The sequence below is a fragment of the Hippopotamus amphibius genome, chromosome 5 (genome assembly GCF_030028045.1).
Source record: "Hippopotamus amphibius kiboko isolate mHipAmp2 chromosome 5, mHipAmp2.hap2, whole genome shotgun sequence".
Classification (NCBI taxonomy): Eukaryota; Metazoa; Chordata; class Mammalia; order Artiodactyla; family Hippopotamidae; genus Hippopotamus; species Hippopotamus amphibius.
The window spans coordinates 55,117,586-55,137,477 of NC_080190.1; the positions used below are offsets into that span (position 1 = coordinate 55,117,586).

A 19,892-nucleotide genomic window follows, 5' to 3' on the forward strand; every position below is an offset into this window, starting at 1 on the left:
TTGCTATGCCTGCTATGAGCTGTTTGAGTATCCACTCCATGGGGAACTACAGGAGAAGCAAGAAAGAGCATCTCTCCTGAATAATGTTGCCATTCCTTGGCATGTGTTGTCCAGCGTTATACATTGTGTCAATGTACCCATTCCCACCATGATTAGCTACCTGTACCTGTGGTGTTTGACAGACTGGCTTCCTCTGTCAGGAGAAGGGACCTCTGGGAATGACTGGGGGCCGGCAAAACTTGACTCCATCATTTTCTCCAATGCAGTCACAGGATGCCTTTCCGCCTTTGAATACTGTGGGAAATCACATGCATAGAGTTGAGCTGCAGGAGAAGTTATGAGAGAAGGGCCTCTGACACTATAAATGGGTATCAAAAAGTTACTGGCACTTACCAGTAACTTTTCCACTGGCACCTGATCAGGAGAATGATTAAAAATGTCATTTTCATCCCATTTCTCACACACTGAATATGCTTTTCCCCTCTTGCCCCCAATACTCTTTATGATTAGATAAGGTCCATTCAGCAGAGTTCTTCACGTTAGAATCCTAAGTCTATCTTTTCGCTTCAGTCTTTACCCATGCCACACTATGCCTGAGAGCCAAAATCGAAAGTATTTTTTATTGGAGTATAGTTGATATACAATATAAGTTAATACAATGATTTTTTAATTCAATGTACATTTTACTAAAAAATTAATTAGTAGCTGGACTACTAACAATGGAGAGTCAATAAATACTAACTGAGTGAACTTCACAAGTGTCTCAGAATGATGGAAGGCTTTGATTTAGAGTATCTGCCCACTACTCTCCACTGTTTCCCTCTTTGAGCCTGTTACCAGGTAATTACCATGTCTAATAGAGAAATGTGTGAACAGCTTATTCTTTATAGTTATTAACCCTTGGTTTCCCCTTTGACTGTGAGACATCACAAGGTACAGGGGCCAAAAGAAAACCACATAGCTATGGCATATTGAGAAAAACTTTGCCCCAAGGGAAATAGCACATGGCATCTCAACCAGGCAGCAGTTGTCAAGTTTAACACTCCCTGAACACTTGGCACTTGAAGAAGCAACAAGGGATAGCAGGTTTCTTTCCTAGAAACTCCAACGAAAACTATGCTGAGAAATGACATTTTTTTTTTGAATGCTAATAACCAAACGAGAGAGATTCTGAAATCCAGTTATTCACATGTAATGTATGAACAAGAATTTCACAGAAAAATATAGATATGCAGAATACATATGAGGAAGTATATAACTGAACTCATTGTAAAGAGATGAAAATCAGAATAGAGAACATTAAATTTCAGGAGTACCTTGTAAAGATTCGAGAAAAATAGAGTTGATGCTAATTTGTGGGGGTACACATTGGTGATGTGTTCCAACATATTAAATATAGGTACTCTTTGATGCAGACTACTACTTCCAGGGATTTCCATCATTAATTGTAAAAGTTCAAAATTATATAATCACCAGAGTATATCAGTGGTACAATTTTTAATAACAAAGCAGAAAACGAACGCAAAAGAGAAGCAATTGGAAACAACAGAAATGGGCACAAATGAATACCATATGGCCATTGAGAAGAATAAAATCAAGGTACAGAAAGTATGCATACTACGAATCCACTTGTGTGAATAAGGAAAATGATGTATATATAAGTGTATGTATGTGTGTATATACACATATGCATAGATTTTATACATACATACACATATGATTCTGTGTGCACGTGTTTGCGTGTGTGTATGCAACCACATAGGTTTCAGGTGGGAAACAAAAGTAAACTATTAACTAGGTGTTATCCTTGGGGAAAACAGTATCTTGGTGGGTATGAGCTATGGAGACTAGGAAAATTGTCAAGGTTATGTAACTTTAAGTTCAAAATCTCTAAATATTTTTTTAAGGACTTCCAAAACAAACCACATAGTGTTACTAATGACCACATCTTGAATCAGAATATGAATTCTACACAATGAACTTAACAGAAGCTATTTAGACTTCTTGCAAAATGGGGTGAATTGACATGGAGCAAAAAGAAGATACGGAGACAATTTAGAAAAGGTGATTGTTTTCAACAGCCGCAAATTACAAAGATCCGAGAAATGATGGAAATACCTTCACATGTACTTCTTTGTTGACTAAGTTGCTTATCATAAACCATCCATGGAAAAAGTTAATTGAGTCAACATGTTATTGAAATGTAAACAACATCCTGAATTTCTATCTGACTTCCAGGTTCTATAAAAGATCTACTAGGATTATTTTTTTTTCTCCTAACTTTTAATAAATTGCTTTAGAAGGCAAACTCAGATGCCTGGAAGGCTCAGCTATAGATACAGGTGAGATTAACTGGAGGGGGTAACATCTGTGCTGCTTCTGCAGAGGGCTATCAGTGGGTGACATCGGCCAGTGTTTCTAGCACACCCAGATTTTCTAGAGAAATTGCCAAATCATTAAAAGTCAGCAGCTCATTCCTTTTTTAAAAACAATATCTGTCCAAAAGTCTAATTCAGCTTTGGGGCCGTTAGTTCAGAGCCTCTGCTTTGAATGAGACTTTTGATCATGAGGGCTAGAGGGCCTTGTTCAAAATCCGGGATAAAAGTCTTGAATAGAATCAACCTCTTACTTGTTCTGCTTATTCATAGTGTCCATAATAGATATTATGTTCTAAACCTTTTCTTTCAAATGCTGAGAGTATTGTCATACTATACAGTGGCTTTCAGTGGTGCTGTTTTGGTCCAGTAACACAAATTTGTCTCCAAAATTTATTATTTTGGCTCTTTCTCTCATAGCCTTTTTGAGCACTGTTTTCATTTCAGTGGCTGCATTTAATCTGAGATGCAAGTTTAAATTGCTGGTATCCCTATCCAAGGTTGATTGAGACAAGTGGGAACACGAAAACACCTAATAATGTGGCAATCCTTCAAACTAACATTCCATATATATTGGTTCAAGTGAATACAGAGATAGATGACAGTTTTTAGTTCTGACAAGAGCTTAGAAATCGTCATTCCTGTCATTAAAATAAGAATAAAGCTGAACAAACAAAATCAATGACACTTCTTATATCCATCGGATAATTGAGGTTGCAGGGCAAACCACCGCTCTAAGATCTGGAGAGATAAATGAATACAGAGAATCAGTCAAGATCAGCTTGAGACAGCCCAGAACCTGGGACTCTACTGCAGTGCTTGCACCTGGACAAACATCACCTCAAGCAACACAACACAAAGAATCTATAAGAGACTACAAATAACTGCATGCATGGGCAGTTGGGGCAAATTATGAACAACAAGATACAAAAACACCGAAAACCCAACTGCCACTTCTGAGATGCCTAGAGCAAAAGCAGGGTACTGTGCATGGTCCCTGCACATAGCACCACCAAGGGGGTGGGCATGCCACCTAAGCTGACCCCTGGACCCACCCCTACCCTCTCCCGATATAAGGAACCAGCTTGCATGCCCCCCCCCCCCCCCCGCCCCTCAGGGAGTGAGAAGGGCAATCTGTTACCTTGCCTGAATTTCTTGTCTGGCCTCTTGATTAACGAGGCCAGGAACCCTGGCTGGTACCTTGCTTTGTTGTAACTCCACTGGGACTTTCTTCTGTTCCAGGGAAAGAACCTTCCAGGACCACTGAACACAGCTTCCCCGTGGGTGACAGGTGGCCACATGAACCTCTTGTTTCAGCATCACCACATTTGGTAAGCTGCCTCCCTGGCCCCTGAGGTCTCGGTACCCTCATTCAGGCAACGCTTTCCCCCTCCCCTGTGTCCTTTTCCCCTCACCACTTTCCCTTTCCCTCTCTTGAAATCTCTCTACTTCTCTCTGTCCTCTCCTATCTCCATCTTATCCGTCTAAGAGAGTGGACTTCGGGCAGCTAAAGCATCACTCTTCTCAGCTTGTGAGACCTGCTCCCACTGACCGGCAGTGGCTCACCTTGATGGGTGACAAGCAGAAGTGGGAGAGGCTCACCTCACACGGTGCAGACCTTGGTCCAGTGGGCTTTCCCTGGTGGGAGATTTATGAAAGTGACAGAGATTCAAACTTCATATCATGTAGTGGCTGGACGTCTAATCGTCCCAATATTCTCACCTTTGTTTCCCTGCAGCCAAGACAAGTCTCTTTTGGAACTGGCTGAAGCGGCAGGTTTCTGTATACTGGTGTACATGTGGGTGAGAGTCCCACCTGTGGGTTGGGGACCCACAGATGACATACAACTGGCTGGTTTCTGGGCTTGTTCACCCTGGTGGGCAGTGGACAGGGTGCTCCCTTCTTCACTGGCCCTTCCTGGAAGCGCACAGGCTGGTGCCTGAATAGACACCCGCAGGGGGTGGGTTGAACAGGCAATCTCTTTCTGTCTCCTTTTTTCAGTCTTTTCTGTCCCTCCTCTCCTTTCCTCTCCCTTGGTCCTTGTACCTACACTCCTGTCCCCTTCATCCTGGAGGCTCCATGACTGTGTCACTAACTTTGGGGAGGGAATTCTGTGATCCCCTTTGTCACTACACTAGACCTCAACTCCATCCAGCCCCCAGGATCTCTAGTTGTTAGTCTCCAGATTTATATGTAAACATGAGAAGTGCCCAGGGAATCCCCAAAGATTCGCCTCTTGTTGCATTCTTAACAACTGGAGACAGTAAAGAAATAAGTTGCTTTTCTTTTACAACACAGCCTTGCCCCAGTGTGCCTCGGGTGACCAGAAGTGGCCACCAAATGGATCCCTTAACTTTAACAGCATTTTACAGCTGGACCTATTTTGTAAGCAGTCCCCCAAATGGGGAGAGGTCCCACACGTGTAGGCTTTTAGGAAACCATCAAGACTCTGGTCTGAGGGATTCCTGTTGTTTGTATGTAGCCTCTATTCCTGTGTTGACCCCTAAAGATTCAGAGCCAGACCTCATGGACCCCCTCTTTCAACCACCGACTAGCCATCGGCATACGAAGTCTCCTTCTCAGGCCCCTGCTTTCTTCTTCCCCTTCATGGTCTTCAGCTCCTGGACACCCACCTTTCCCTGTCACGTCAGAAACTCAAAAATCGGAGCCCCCAGTGTTTTCCCCAGTAGGGTTTTGATCAGACTCAAAGTTAGACCCTACTTCTTCCCCATGAGGCCTTTACCTCCTCTGGGAAGTAGCTAATGGGAATGGAGGGATCCCTAGAGAGCATGTCCCCTTCTCGATGGGGGACTCAGGAATCTGTAAGGAGAGGTTTGGTAAGTTCTCAGAGAACCCTGACAACATAGGGCCGGATTTATCAGGCTGGGGTTAACATTCTCTCACCTGGCAGGACATCACGGTTATTCTGGGCCACCACTGCACCCCAGATGAAAAGGAGCGTATACTGACAAAGGCCAGGGAACACGCAGGTGGCCTCCTGGCCACCGATGCACACCACTACATTTACCACACAGATGGGGACGCAGTCCCAGAACATGACCCACACTGGGAAGATCTTGTGGGCCAGGCTAGGATGAGACATTATATTACTTGTCTGTCAGAAGGAATGAAAAGGTATATGGTGAAGCCTGAAAATTACAATAAGATCTGAGAGGTTACACAGGAAAAAGGTGAAAACCCAGCAGTCTTCCTGAGCCGGGTGACAAAGGCATTCAGGAAGGGCAGCAATACACACCTTGAGTCCGCAGGAGGGAGGTCACTGTCGACCATGCGTTTTATCACTCAGGCCACTCCTGATATCAGGAGAAAATTACAAAAGCTTGAGGCTGGCCCCCAAAACCCCGCTGTCATCCATGGTAGAGGAAGCCTTCAAGGTCTATAATAACTGAGACTTTAGGGAAGAGGATAGGAAGCTAATAAAGAAAACGCAGCTTTTGGCTGCTCTGATCTACCCACCACTCTGAGGGGACCTGGAGGGCTGTGAAGGCTGGACAGACAGCCAAGAAGCTGCCTGCGCCTGAACCAGTGTGCCTTTTGTTGGAAGGAGGGGCACTGGAAGGGGAAATGTCCTGAGCACCCCTCTGTGGGACCCCTGAGGGGCAATCCCAACTGGCCCCACCGAGCTCCTTGCAAATCTCTCGGAGGAGAGATTCCTGCACACTGACTGATGAGGCAAGCCCCTGCTCGGCTCCAGATCCTATCTGTTCCATCCTCATCACTCCAGCAGAGCCTCAGGTCACTCTCGACATAGCAGGTAGGAGAAATGAATTTCTTGTAGACAGTGGAACCACCTGCTCTGTTGTGACTTGGCCAGCTGGCTGGCCCCCTCTCCAACCATGACTGTACTGTAATGTACCGTACAAAGGGCAATTTACGTCTCCCCGTGCCTACAGAGTTGGGTCACTTATTACTACTCACTCCTTTCTGGATATGCCAAAATTCCCTATCCCCTTCCTTGAAGAGATTTGCTAAATAAATTAGGAGCTAGTATATTCTAAGTCCACTGAGAAAATTCAAACAGAGAATGCATCTATTAGTAGCCCCGGATGACCCACCTGCTGGTCATCAAAATATTCCCCCAAGACCTCCCCCAAGAAATTAGAAAACAAGTAGATCCTGCACTTTGGGATACCTTGGTGCCAGGAAGGACAAAATATGTTTTCCTGATGGAATAAGATTAAGGCCTAGGAAAAGACCCCTGAAAGAGACAATAATCTTTTAAAGCCTGAAGCCCTGACAGGGATCCAACTACTACTCACCAAATTCCTGGAACATAGACTCATGAGGCCTGCCAGTCCCCTTGCAACACCCCTATCCTCCCTGTTCAGAAGCCTAACAGGGAGGATTGGTGTGTGCAGTAAATGAGGCATTCATCCCTTTTCACCCCATAGTGCTAAACCCATACACCCCTCGCCCAAGTATCAGGAAGTGCTCAGTACTTCTCTATTTTGGACCTCAAAGATGCATTTTCCTGTATTCCCCTACATCTAGACTCTCAATAGCTTTTTGCCTTTGAACGGAGGGACACTGATACCCTGGAGGCTACCCAATACACCTGGACAGTGCTTCTGCAGGGTTTTCAGGACAGTCCCCATCTTTTTGGAAACATGTTAGCAAGGGAACTGAGGGAACTGAGCCTTGAAAAGGGAACTCTGCTACAATATGTTGATGATTTGTTGATAAGTAGTGAGATCAAATAAGATTCAGATCATAATACTGACAGGATCCTAAATTTTCTGGCAAAAAAGGAGATACAAAGTCTCCCCAAACAAGGCTCAGATCTCACAGCAACAGGTTTAGTATTTAGGATTTGTTTTGACCCCAGGGGAATGAACCCTGGCCATAGGTTAAAAAACAGCGATTAGTGCATTACTAACTCCAACCACAAAAAGGCAACTGGGAGGCTTTCTCAGGAAGGCAGGGTTCTGTAGTATCTGAATTCCAAATTATGGGCTTATAGCAAAACCTCTATAAGGAGTTCTAAAGGGAGAAAAAAGGGAATACCTTCAATGGAATAGGGACCACCAGTGGGGCTTTGAGATCCTAAAGACTGAGTTGAGTAGAGTACCAGCACTGGGGCTTCCAAATTTGGACAAGCCCTTTGCCCTACACATTCACAAGAGGTCAGGATAGGTCTAGGAGTACTGACCCTAGAGCTGGGACCAGATCAGAGACCAATGGCTTACTTTTCAAAACAACTGGATTCAGTGGCCCTGGGATGGCCAAGCTGCCTGCAGGCAGTAGCAGCCACAGCCCTGTTGGTTAACGAGGCTGCCAAGCTCCCCCTGGGACAACACCTACATGTATTAACCCTTCATTCGGTACAATCTATACTGGAAGTCAAAGGACACCACTGGTTGACCAGAGGAAGGTTAACAAGGTATCAGGCCCTCCTAATGGACACCCCCGACATTACCTTAAAGGTGTGCCAAACCCTGAACCTGGCAACTCTATGTTCAGTGGTTGACAGTGGAGATTTATTGCATCCATGTATAGAGACCACAGACCAACTTACTCCAGCAGGTCTGACCTTCTAGATGAACCTCTTGACAGCCCTGAGGTCTGATGGTTTACTGATGGGAGCTGTCTTATAGAAATGGGAACCTGAATGGTGGGGTATACCATAGTTAGTCCAGATGAAGTCAGAGAAGCCAAGACCCTGCCACCCCAGACATCAGCCCAGAAGGCCAAGCTAATTGCATTAATGAGAGCTTTGCAATTAGGGAAGGATAAGAGATTAAATATTTTTACTGATTCTACATACAGGTTCCATGTACTACATGCTCATGCTTCCATTTGCAAAGAAAGAGGAATGTTAACCACTAGAAATTCTCGCATAAAGATTTAATTCTGGCTCTTTTAGAAGCAGTGCAGCTCCCAACTCAGGTAGCAGTAATCCACGGTAGGGGCCATCAGAGGGATGGATCTTTCATGAGTCAAGGGAACAGCAAAGCTGACTGAATTGTAAAACAGGCAGCTCGACTGCAAGAGCCTAAGAGCTTACAGGATGCCACCACTATGGAAGGGAGGCACTATGGGACTTGATGCAAAAGACTTTTTCAGAGAAGGGGCTTAAAAGAACAGTAAAACAGGGGAGATAGGATCAAGAAGGTGGAGTAGAAGGATATGCACTCACTACCTCTTGCAAGAGCACCGGAATTACAACTAACTGCTGAATAATCATCAACAGAAAGACACTGGAACTCACCAAAAAAGACACCCCATATCCAGAGACAAAGGAGAAGCTGCAATGAGATGGTAGGAGGGGCGCAATCGCATTAAAATCAAATCTCATAAATGCTAGGTAGGTGACTCACAAACTGGAGAACAGTTATACCGCAGAAGTCCACCCACTAAAGTGAGGGTTCTAAGCCCCACGTCAGGCTTTCCAACCTGGGAGTCCAGCAACGGGAGAAGGAATCACCAGAGAATCAGACTTTGAAAGCCAGTGGGATTTGATTGCAGGACCTCCACAGGACTGGGGGAAACAGAGACTCCACTCTTGGAGGGCACACAAAAATGTGTGCTCACCAGGACCTGGGGAAAGGAGCAGTGACCCCATAGGAGACTGAACCAGACCTACCTGCTGCTGCTGGAGGGTTGCCTGCAGATGTGGGGTGAGCTGTGGCTCACTGAGGAGAGAGGGGCACTGGTGGCAGGGGTTCTGGGAAGTGCTCATTGGTGTGAGCCCTCCAAGGGTCCACCATCAGCCCCACCAAAGAGCCTGTAAGCTCCAGTGCTAGGTAGCCTCAGGCCACACAACCAACAAGGTGGGAACACAGCCCCACCCATTAGCAGACAAGCAGATTAAAGTTTTACTGAGCTCCACCCACCAAATTGGATTAAAGTTTTACTGAGCTCCACCCACCTAGCCCTACCCACCATCAGTCCCTCCCATCAGGAAGCATGCACCAGCCTCCTAGATAGCTTCCTCCACAAGAGGGCAGACAGCAGTATCAAGCAGTATCAGCAGTATTTTGTCTTGTGGAACTGAAAACCACAGCCACAGAAAGATAGAGACTTTGTACCAGGTGAAGGGACAGGATAAAAACCCAGAAAAACAACTAAATGAAGAGGAGATAGGCACCCTTACAGAAAAAGAATTCAGAATAATGATGGTGAAGATGATCCAGGACTTTGAAAAAAGATTGGATGCAAAGATCGAAAAGTTTACCAAAGACCTAGAAGAATTAAAGAGCAAACAAATGGAGATATGTAACACAATAACTGAAATGAACAATACACTAGAAGGAACCAATAGCAGATTAACTGAGGCAGAAGGGCGACTAAGTGACCTGGAAGACAGAATGTTGAAAATCACTGATGTGGAAAAGAATAAAGAATGAAAAGAACTGAAGACAGCCTAAGAGACCCCTGGGACAACGTTAAAGGCACCAGCATTTGCATTATAGGGGTTGCAGAAGGACAAGCGACAGAGAAAGGACCCGAGAAAATATTGGAAGAGATTACAGTCAAAAACTTCACTAACATGGGAAAGGAAATAGCTACCCAAGTCCAAGAAGCACAGAGAGTCCCAGGCAGGATAAACCCAAGGAGAAACATGCCAAGACATATAGTAGTCAAACTGACAAAAATTAAAGACAGAGAAAAGTTATTAAAAGCAACAAGGGAAAAATGACAAATAACATACAAGGGAACTCCCATCAGGTTAACAGCTGATTTCTCAGCAGAAACTCTGTAAGCCAGAAGGGAGTGGCATGATATATTTCAAGTGATGAAAGGGAAGAACCTACAACCAAAAATACTCTACCCAGCAAGGATCTCATTCAGATTCGACAGAGAAATCCAAGGTTTACAGACAAACAACAGCTAAGAGAATTCGGCACCACCAAACCAGCCCTACAACAAATGCTAAAGGAACTTCTCTAAGTGGGAAACATAAGAAAAGGACCTACAAAAGCAAAACAATTAAGAAAATGGTAATAGGAACATACATATCGATAATTACCTTGAATGTAAATGGACTAAATGCATCAACCAAAAGACACAGACTGGCTGAATGGATATAAAAACAAGACCCATATATATGCTGTCTACAAGAGACCCACTTCAGACCTAGGCACACATACAGATGGAAAGTGAGGGGATGGAAAAAGATATTCCATGCAAATGGAAATCAAAAGAAAGCTGGAGTAGCAATACTTGTAGATAAAATAGACTTTAAAATAAACAGTGTTATAAGAGACAAGAAAGGACATTACATAAAGATCAAGGCTTCAATCCAAGAAGAGATAACAATTATAAATAAATATGCACCCAATATAGGAGCACCTCAATACATAAGGCAAATGCTAACAACTATGAAAGAGGAAATGCAAGGCAGAAATAGAGACACAGATGTAGAGAACAAACATATGGACACCAAGTGGGGAAAGCGGGGAGGGTTGGGGGGAATGAATTGGGAGATCGGGATACCAAATTGCACACTCTAAATATATGCTGTTTATTGTATGGGTGTCAAGAGCAAAACCAGGGTACTGCACATGCCCCTGCACTCAGTACCACCAAAGGGATGGGCAAACCAGCTAAGCCACCCCTCCAGCCCAACCCTGGACATACCCCTACCCATATCCCATATAAGGAAGCAGCTCACCCCTGCCTTGGGGAGTGAGAAAAGGAAACTGTTACTTGTTTTCGCTTCCCCCGTGCTGCAGCAGGGGCCCCAATAAAGCCTTGCCTGAATTTCTTGTCTGGCATCTTATCAATTTCTGTTCATTAAGGAAGGACAAAAACCCTGGTTTGTATCAAGCTCATAGGACAGAGGATGTACACTTTAAGGGGCAAGCCAAGAAGAACAGAGATTACTGCCCCACCTAGAGTCCTACTGCTCTGCCCGACCCAGAGTGCTGCTCTCAAAGAATAATCTCACTTGAAACAGGCCACTGTTCCTGCCTCAGGCTCTGCTGCAGTGGCTCAGAGAGTGTACCCACCAGAAGAGGCAGGAGAAAATTGCAAAGTTCTCCCCAGGGAAACTGACTTTATTTAGAACAGAATGTAAGGAAGTCCAAACATACCAGTACTCTCGAAAACCAATGGAGATTTTGGTAGTAAGCAACTGAGAAGAGGCTAGTAGCTCCATGCAATCTACAAGTTAATTTACCAAGAAGAACCAGAGAAAGAAAATGTGAAGAGCCCTCCTATGATCAGAACAAACCTCAGAGATTGGCCTGAGGAACTAACACTGCACTCAAACACATATTTGTACATAACGTTTACAGCAGCATTCACAACAGCCAAAAGATGGAAGCAATCTGAGTGTCCATCAACAAATAATGGAAAACAAAAAAGCAGTATACACATACAATGGAATATTATCCAGCCTCAAAAAGGAAGGAAATTCTGATACATGCTACAATATGGAGGAACCTTGACAACATAATGTTAAGTTATATAAGCCAGTCGCAAAAGAACAATTATATGATTCCACTTATATGAGGTATCTAAAGTAATCACATTCATAGCAACAGAAAGTATGATAGTATTTACCAGGGGTGCGTAGGAAGGGAAAATGGGGAGTCACCATTTAATGAGTACCGTTTCAGTTTGGAAAGATGAAAAAGTTCTGGAGATGGATGGTGGTGATGGTTGCAGAGCAATATTAACGTACTTAATGCCATGAACTGTACCTTTAAAATGGTAGACTTTATGTTACGTATATTTTACCACAATTTTTAAAGTAACACAAATCAAGATTGTAAGATTAGGGGATTTAATCCAGTAGAAAAATCATTAAGCCAGGAATAAATATGAAATAGAGAAATAAATGAAAAAGTTTGTAAAAAAATAATAAATATATGCTGTTTATTGTCTGTTAACTGTATCTTAATAAAAGTTCTTAAAAAAAAAAAGAAAAAGAACAGTAAAACAAATAATGCTTGCCTGTGACTTCTGTGTCCATAATAACCAACAGGCCCATCCAGCCCCCACTTTGTTACTTAGGCCAATTCTACATCGAGGGACGTACCCAGATGAAAACTGGCAGTTAGATTTCGCCCAAATGCCCCTGTTGTCAGGATATAAATATCTTCTTGTGTTCATTGATACTTTCACAGGATGGGATGAAGCCTTCCCCACCCTATCTGAAAAGGCTATCGAAGTCTGTAAGTCTCTTTTAAAAGAAATAATTCCTCAGTTTGGAATTCCCAATGTCCCTCCAGAGGGATAATGGGCCCTTTTTTATGGACAGAATCACACAGCGGCTTACTATGGCCCTAGGGATAGCCTACAAGCTACATACTTCCTGGCACCCCCAGTCTTCAGGGAAGGTAGAGAAAATGAACCAGCCTTTAAAGAAAACCTTAGCAATGCTCTGCCAAGAGACTCATGCACCCTGGCTCATGCACCAACTGCTTCCTATTGCCCTCCTCAGGGTCTGTGTAGCCCCCAGGAATAATCTGAGGCTTAGCCAACTTGAAATGACCTATGGGGGGCCTTTTCTTATTACTGACATTCTACTGGATGAAGAAGTGAACCAGGCCCTGAGATATATTATTAATCTAGGACAAGTTCAGAAGGCAATCCAGGACTAGGCCTACAAGGCACAGCCAGCTCCCACTAAAACTACAGAGGAAGGAGCAGTCCCTAACGAATAAACCCCAGGGACCAAGTTCTTAAAACCTGGAAAGAGGGGTCCCCCGAATGATCAACTATTGCCAAAATAGAAGGGCCCCTATAAAGTAATTTTAGTAACCCCTGCTGCTGTCAAACCGCAAGGGGTATCTAGTTGGGTACATTTGTCCACACTAAAGCTTTTACCTCCAAAAACCCTGCAGGTCACAACAGAAGAACAGTACACCTGTGAGCCAATGGAAGATCTGAGATACCTATTCAGAAGACAGGCAGCATCAACAGATAAGTACAATGATGGAGCAGGTTGGACTCCTATGTGCCATGCTTGCTGTTGTCCTCTTGCTTGCATTCTGCTGGTTTGCTCAGCCAAGCCCACCAGGGAAGCAGCTCCTTTGGCCATGCTGGGTTTAAGGGAAACACTGCACCACAGAAAAGCTCCTTCTATTGTCTCTGTCTGCCTTACTAGTCCTGGTAACTAGGGGATAATGGTGAGAAAACTCACTTATCAACATTTCCAGAATCACATCCAAAGGGGAACATTTAAAAGAATGCTGGAGGGACTTCTCGGGTGGCGCAGCAGTTAAAAATCCGCCTGCCAACGCAGGGGACATGGGTTCAATCCCTGGTCCAGGAAGATCCCACATACCACGGAAGCAACTAAGCCCGTGTACCACAACCACTGACCCTGTGCTCTAGAGCCCGTGAGCCACAACTACAGAGCCTGAGTGCCACAACTACTGAAGCCCACGTGCCTAGAGCCTGTGCTCCTCAACAAGAGAAGCCACCGCAATGAGAAGGAATGAAGAAAGAGCAGCCCCTGCTCACCTCAACTAGAGAAAGCCCACGCACAGCAATGTATAACCAATGCAGCAAATAAAAAATAAATTCATTAAAAAAATAAAAGAATTCTGGATGCCTTCAACACCTTCCAGCTGGCTACTGGCCCTCCTCTTGCATTCCCCCTGAACCTGCCAGTTCCAATGTTAATTGATGATCTAAATCAGGCACAACTGCTACCCCCTTGACCTCTGCTAGTCACACTTGCCCCTTCCAGTGGTCTATTCCAATGCTTTAAGCTTACTCCCCCGTACAACTGGATCCGAGGCATGGGGCACGCTATGATAAACTACACAAACTGCATTTGTTTCACATGCCCCCAGAACCCCCCGAGGTATTATTACACCAGATATCCTCCCTCTTATATAGGGATAAACTGCACTCACAACCTTGCTCACTGGTGCCCTGTTTCATACTATGGCCTTGTACCCCCAAACAATGCAGAAGTGGAATGTAAATGGTGGGAAGGAAACGTCCCATCCACCTGGTCAATCAATTTCCACCCACCTGTGGGATCCTGGGCAAACAGTGATCTGGCCTATCAGATGTGACCCTCTGATGATGTCAGCAGGATCACACATGAGCATCTTGTTAAAAATGTTGTAGAGCTTTAATATACTTATTAATGAAATGGTCTGCTGTCTCTTAATTAGTTCAAGTACTAGCCACAGTTAGGTCCTTCAGGGACTGTCTGTTCTTAACAACCATCAGACAAGACATCCAAGTCTGCACTCCAGAAGGGTCTGTTTTCCTCTGCAGACACCCAAACCATCATATGTTGTAGAATTATGGCCAGGCCCTGTCCTTTTCCAACCAAGCTGTGGCCTATAAATGCATTGATAAGGTCCACTTCATAGGAGAGTGCACTTTAGGAACTACAAGGAGGAGAGGGGTTTTTATCTATAACAGGGCCACTCTGGCTCACCATCAAAGCCAGAGAGCACTAGGAATGATCTTAGCAGGGGCAGGGCTGGCCATAGAACCGGCAGGTCCATGGGGAGGCTTTACCTATCATGAAGTAACACTGAGAAATCTCACCAGACAGCTTGGTTTTATGATGCAACAGACAGAGCAGGCCTTAATGGGACTTAAAATCTCTCTTGTTTCTTTGGCTAATGTAGTTCTTGACAATTGTCTAGCTCTTGATTACTTTTTGGCAGAACTAGGTGGATTTTGTGCAATAACTAATATTTCCTGCTGTGACAGGACAGGTAGAAGTTGATATTAAGGAAATAAAGGGAATTCCCTGGTTGTCCAGTGGTTAGGACTTTGCTCTCCACTGCCTTGAGCCTGGGTCCAATCCCTGGTTGGAAAATTAAGATCCTGCACACTGTGTGGTGCAGACAAAAAAAAAAAAAGTAAATATACACCCAAGCAGGATGGCTTCACAATTTTGGCAAGTGTGATACTGCCTCCTCAGCCTGGTCAACAGTTAAGGAAGCCCTCCCAAAGGTAACCTGGTTCCTTCCCTTTCTAGGCCCTCTAGTGGCTATTGCTGTTCTTCTCCTCTTGGGCTGTCGTTTGTTTAATCTTTTGGTTAAGTGTGTGTCTTCTAGGCTTCAACAGTTTTGGGTAAGGCTCATGATGGCTCAAGGAATTCAGCCCATGCCAGCAGAGGGTGGCCCAGGTCCCTACCGGTCCTTGGAACAGTCAGCAAGGGACTTCCATGCCTCTGGGGTCTGTGGCCCCTGTCCAGCAGGAAGAAGTTTCAGAAGGAGAGAACTTCGGCTCCTTACCCTTAAGAATGAGAGGTGTAGAATCCCTCACAGGGGAATGAGACAGGCTGGGACCTGAGACCCTTCGCTGCAGTGCCTGAACCTGGACAAATGTCTCCTCGAGCAACAGAATACAAAGAAACTATAAGAGACTAAAAATAACTACATACATGTGCAGTTGGGGCAAATTATGAACAATAACATACAAAAGCAAAAACCCAACTGCCACTTCTGAGATGCCCAGAGCAAAGGCAGGGTATGGCACATGACCCCTGCACACAGCACCACCAAGGGGGTGGGTAGACTCCCTAAGCCAGCCCTCTGGCCTGACCCCCGGACCCACCCCTACGCTCACCCCACTTAAGGAACCAGCTCGCGCCCCCCTCACCCCGCAGGGAGTCAGCAAGGGAGGCCAAGAACCCTGGCTGGTGACAAGCTTACCTACAGAAGAATCTGCCAGAAATACAAACTGGTAGGAATACTTAAGGGGTAATTTTAATAAGTTTTTGGAACCTGCCTGTGGACTAGAGGGAAAGCAAAAGTTATCTAAGGGCTGCAGAATTAGGGAGTGTTCTCACACTTTCATGAGTTTAACTTCCAAGCCACACCATATTCTCACAACAAAGAACAACAACAACAACAAAATTGTCTTATGTCTCTGATGAGAAAATAACCATTTTGAAATGTATGTACATTTTCTGCATTATAACTGTGTACTTTTCAGTGAAAAGAGACTTTACCAGAGCCTGATCTCACCTAAGGGAAGAGCATTTCACTCAGTAATTGAAGAGGAGAGAAACTCTTTGCAGTAGAACTCCAAATAACTCATGTGGATACTCTCCCTTCACAAAGGTGAGCATAACTTCCCACCCTTTAAGTATGGACTACACATGGTTGCTTCCTTCTAAAAAGAACTTTGTAGAAAGGGAGTGGGAAGAAAGAGTACCACCACAGTGGAGATGCCTGACATTACTACCTCAGACTGATGACAAAACGAATCATCAACAGTGATAAATCACACTGATAGTACACACTTTTGATAGGAGGGGATGAAAATGGCACTTTCCCTGTACTGTCTTTCTCACAAAACCCCATAATACCAACCTAATCATGAGAAAGACATCAAACAAATTCCAATAGAGGAGCATCCTATAAAATACTTGACTACTACTCCTAAAAGCTATCAAGGTCATTAAAATAAGGGAAATCTAACAAACTGACACAGCCAGGAGGAACCAAAGGAGATGACAAGTAAATGTGATGTGGTATCCTGCATGGGATCTTGGAAAAGAAGTAATTAGGTAAAAACTAACAAACTCTGAATAAACCATGGATTTGAGTTAACAGCAGTGCATCAGTATGAGTTCATTAATTGAACAAATGTCCCATATCAATGCACAATATTAATAATAGGGGAACCTGGGTACAGCATGTATGGCAGTGGTCCCCAACCCCCAGGCCAAGGACCGGTACCGCACAGCAGAAGGTGAGTGGTGGGCGAGCGGGCAAAGATTCATCTGCTGCTCCCCATGGCTCCCCATCACTGGCATTACCACCTGAACCATCCCCTGTCCCCGTATAAAAGTTGTCTTCCATGAAACTGGTCCCTGGTGCCAAAAGATTGGGGACTGCTGGTATATGGGAACTCTCTGTACTAACTTTGCAACTTTTCTGTACATCTAAAACTGTCCTACAAAATAAAGTCCACTTAAAAAAAATTATGCAAAAGATACACACCAAAAATAATAATAATTTAGAGATTAAAGGTAGTATTTAGCTTTCTTTTATTTTCCTGAGTAACTCAGCTGTAGGCCTTCAAGGTGCAAAACCCACTTAGCAAAATGGTCTGTACAGACTCTCCTTAAAGGCAGCTTAACTGACCAGGATTATAGCCTTTGAACATTTTATAATCTGTGCTAAAAGCATTTATTATATATAGTTCATCCCCAAATTTATGCAGTTCCTCCCTGGGAGGAGTTAAGGTCGGCACAATTTTATCTCATCAATCTGATAGTATCTCCAGTGAAGTTCAAGTGCTCAGGCCAGCTGCATCTCTGGCCCTCCCCCTTAACATTTCTGTACAGTGTTACAAGGTATGGTGGTTGATTCCATGTTCTTTCTCTGTACTCACACAGATCTTGACTTTTTGTGTTTGTACATGTTTTGTTAAAACCCCATTTGATGTGATGTACAAAATATCACTTTAATCATGAATAAGAATTTGGCACAGACCATTCACTGGTCCTTTCAGCATGAGTTCAACCAATTTCCTTTCAAACACCCACATAGACCCTGGTCAATACTGTTATTTCATGGGGAAGCATTCATCCTGATTGGCTTCCCTGAAAGCCCTCCTTGTGGAGATGTTCTCGGGTGCTGAGTTGTTTGCACCATCACCTGCCTTGCTCCTAGCATACTTAGTGGTGCCCTAAAATCAACAGACCTGTCCGATGAAGCAGGAGCATGCTAGAAGTACAACAAGGTATGCTGTTTCCAGGTCTGCCTCCTGCAAGCAGCCGGAGTCAGGAAGTTAAATGAAAGCCACATATGTGTTGGAAAGCAATGTTGACAGAGTTGATAATCACCTGGTCTGGAACCCCAGGCAATGAAGCCAGGAGGGAGGTCATTTTAAAACAGTCTTAAGGTTGCTCTCAGCTCACCTGTGTCTGTGTCAAAAAGTTCTTTATTGCACTCACAAGTCTAATTTGTGAGCCCAGAAGATGGTGAGACTGAATGGTTATGACATGTTTTAGAGCATGGTTTCATCCGGATCTCTAATACGAGTAATTAAAAAGAACTCGACAGTTGGGGCTATTTTAAGAATGTTTGCACCATGTATCAGAGCTGGAAGAACTATAACAACTGCTGTCAAACTTTAACACATTCCACTGAAGAGGGATAATAGAGCTAGACACCCTTTCCAGACACCCAGCAAAGCAAGCACTCCTCCCCACTCCCATCCCCCACCCTCTACCACCTCCCCTCAACCAGGAGCCCGCTTCAGCCTGGGGAACTGAGTACATGTTATTCCCTCTTCTCAGAGAGCTCTTAGCTGTTCCTATTGTCAGGTTATCTCCCAGACCTGCCTTCTATAAGCTCTACAGCACTGTTCACTATTGGCTGCAGGCCTCAGCACTGTTGGTTTGTGTGATTCTTTGATTAATATCTATCACCTACAGCAATCAGTAAGCTCCTTGAAAGTAGGAACACTGTCATTTTTGGTCATCATTATATCCCTGGACCTTACTAGACACTTAATACATATTTGAATCAACAGATGCATGTATGAATCTACAGCAAATCCATCAGTTAGAATTTGATATTTAAAATAAGAGGGCTTCCCTGGTGGTGCAGTGGTTAAGAATCTACCTGCCAATGCAGGGGACACGGGTTCGAGCCCTGTTCCGGGAAGATCCCACATGATGCGGAGCTACTAAGGCTGTGCGCCGAAACTACTGAGCCAATGTGCCACAACTGCTGAAGCCCACGTGCCTAGAACCCATGCTCCGCAACAAGAGAAGCCACTGCCATGAGAAGCCCACGCACCACAACAAACAGTAGCCCCTGCTCTCCACAACCAGAGAAAGCCCACGTGCAGCAACAAAGACCCAACACAGCCAATAAATACATAAATAAATAAATTTATAAAAAAATAAAGAGATCAGGTTTTAGACTAGAACAATTCAAAATTAACTTTGATTCACGCATCAAAGAAATTACTTCTTCTGACCAACCCCTATCAAACTATCTGACGAACTTCAACTCAGGCTCAAGACTCAGTGTAAATGTCACCTACTTTGGGGCAGGCTTCGCAGATTCCCACAGCCGATTTTAGATGTCCTTTTCCTCTATCTGATAGCAACTTGACTTAATGTATCCACATGATAAAAATAGCATATGCTTATGTGTTTGTTTCTATCACAAGCCCATGAGGTCCCTGAAGTCAGGATCCATCTCCTGTTAGTACTTTTTAAGCTCTTCATGCAGTGTCCAACACAGAAAAGTGTTCAAAAGACATTACAGAATAAATGCCTCTCTCTACCGATTATTAAGGCTGCGCTAAGCATTAAATTCTTCTTCTTCTTTAGCATGCAAATGTTATCTTCCAATTCTTTCTCATTGAATGTTGCTCCCACATACCCATCTTTCCTAAGATGGTTATTGAAAAACACTGTGGGAAGGGGTACATAATTTTGTTCCTTTACTTTTCACTAGTGTATATTTTCTTTTGATTTTAAGAAAGAATAGATCATCTCTTTTTTTTTTTTTTTTAATTTTTTTTTTTTATTATTATTATTTTATTTTATTTTTTTGGGGGTACACCAGGTTCAATCAACTGTTTTTATACACATAT

General features: G+C 44.0%; 1 protein-coding gene across 3 annotated transcripts in view; it reads right to left on the reverse strand.

The window, feature by feature from the left end:
* The window catches only part of NRG3 (neuregulin 3), a 1,075,402-nt gene that overhangs the window by 11,668 nt on the left and 1,043,842 nt on the right, over positions 1–19,892 (reverse strand). For all 3 annotated transcript variants that reach the window (XM_057735391.1, XM_057735392.1, XM_057735388.1), the window contains exon 7: positions 167–294. In XM_057735391.1, coding sequence (XP_057591374.1) covers positions 167–294 — 128 coding nt within the window. The remainder of the gene's footprint in view (positions 1–166; positions 295–19,892) is intronic.